The sequence below is a fragment of the Triticum dicoccoides genome, unplaced genomic scaffold (genome assembly GCF_002162155.2).
Source record: "Triticum dicoccoides isolate Atlit2015 ecotype Zavitan unplaced genomic scaffold, WEW_v2.0 scaffold47950, whole genome shotgun sequence".
NCBI lineage: Eukaryota > Viridiplantae > Streptophyta > Magnoliopsida > Poales > Poaceae > Triticum > Triticum dicoccoides.
In genome coordinates, this window is record NW_021275651.1 from 23,985 (window position 1) to 25,599 (window position 1,615).

At 47.3% G+C, this 1,615-nt stretch overlaps 1 protein-coding gene across 1 annotated transcript; it reads right to left on the bottom strand.

The window, feature by feature from the left end:
- Nucleotides 1-823: 823 nt before the first annotated feature.
- Nucleotides 824-1,612, bottom strand: LOC119346739 (tRNA-specific adenosine deaminase TAD3-like; the record flags this gene model as incomplete). Its single annotated transcript, XM_037615919.1, has 3 exons — nt 824-1,217; nt 1,300-1,409; nt 1,559-1,612. Coding segments are annotated over 3 exons (378 nt in total), but the record flags the coding sequence as incomplete, so codon positions are not given.
- Nucleotides 1,613-1,615: the final 3 nt, after the last annotated feature.

Here is a 1,615-nt window from a genome sequence, read left to right on the forward strand (position 1 = left end):
TCGCGAGCATCTCCGTCCAGGACCTTGACGACGGCGGATGGATCTGGCGGCGCCATGGCCGCCGCTCGACCTTCTCGCTCGATCTCTCTCTTCTATTGTCTTCTAGTGAGGGGATTGGATGGGAGAGGGTGGTGGCGAAGGCTGTGGGGGAGAGAGTGGAGGCCATGGCCGGCGGCGAGGTCGACGTTGGGTGGCGGCGGCGATCTAGGACTGGGAGGAGGGAAGGGGACGAGACGGTAGCTCTCTCCAAGATAGAAAATTTTACCGGGCCAACGAGTAAAGAAAAATTGATGGCTGCTCTCTTCTCTATGTCGCGGGCGGCACGATGAGACGACGTAGTAGCGTGGGGTTTATACACCGCGCTACTACTACGAAGTTAGTAATAGCGTGGGTTTATACCCCATGCTACTACTACTGCTTGTTCCGTCGGGCACGGTGAAGACCATTTAGTAGTAACGTGGGTTTATACACCGCGCTACTACTATCAATTTAGTAGTGTGGGTTTATAACCCGCGCTACTACAAATTAGCAGTAGCGTCTCTTTTTATACCGCGCTGCTGATAAGATCCTGTGTAAAAGGTTTTTCCTAGTAGTGATCTGAAGAGGTATCTGTGCCAGGGAAGAAATAAGAAGGAAAATATATTATGGCCGTTCACAGGAGCTTTTGCTGTTCTACATCACCAAACTTCAGAAAAGGCTCCTGGTGTTTTGCCTGACACCCAGATGGAGAAGGTACAAATAGCAGAAGCCAAGCACCACAACACCTGGAAGAGAGAAGGCGACAACACGGTTGTCGCAAGTGAAGGCTCACAGGCAAGGCAAATAAGACAGTTATATGGAAAATACGCAGGGCAACCATCACAGGGTCTCTGGACAAAGAACCAACACCACCGTCCTGACAAAGCAGAGAGGAACCAGAAACCCACCGTTGCCATGGCCCTCGCAAAGCGAAGATGACGAACCACAAGCAAGTAGCCTAGAAAAGCTCGTAGATTTTCAAGAACTAGGATGGTACAAAATCTGAGCAGCCTTTTTCAGGGTAATCACTTGAAACATTCAGATCTGGCTCTGGCATTTTTACCCTACACACGGAGTAATGGTGATTTAAACTTTTCTCCCCATGCAATCTGTAGACACTGCCCAGCGCTCCAGTGATTGGATTAGGGAAAGCATAGAAGACACGCTTGAACCTTTGATGTACAAGTGCCATAGCACACCTTCAAATAAACAAACATGTCAGCAACCTAAACAGTAAGCAACAACCAGAAAATGATGCCATACTCTATAATATACTCCTACATTGTGCAGGGTTCCCAAACAAGGTAGATGTCGAATCCTGTGCAGAGATATGGTCTGTTTGTTCCAGACAAGTCACTCCCGCATTCTTGATGCTCAGCTTGTTCTTTATCCTGATGTTCAAGTTCAAACTTGTTAGAACAAGATGGGGAGAACAACAAATATGCATCATTTTCAGTCCTGTGTTACAGTAGTAAGTGTCCAAGGGTTATTAAAGCGAATTGGCAACAATCGAAGGCAAGATATATGTAACAGGGCTCACCTTTGTAACTATCTTTGGCCGCTTTGCTGGTTCATTATCAGAACAATTATCCATATC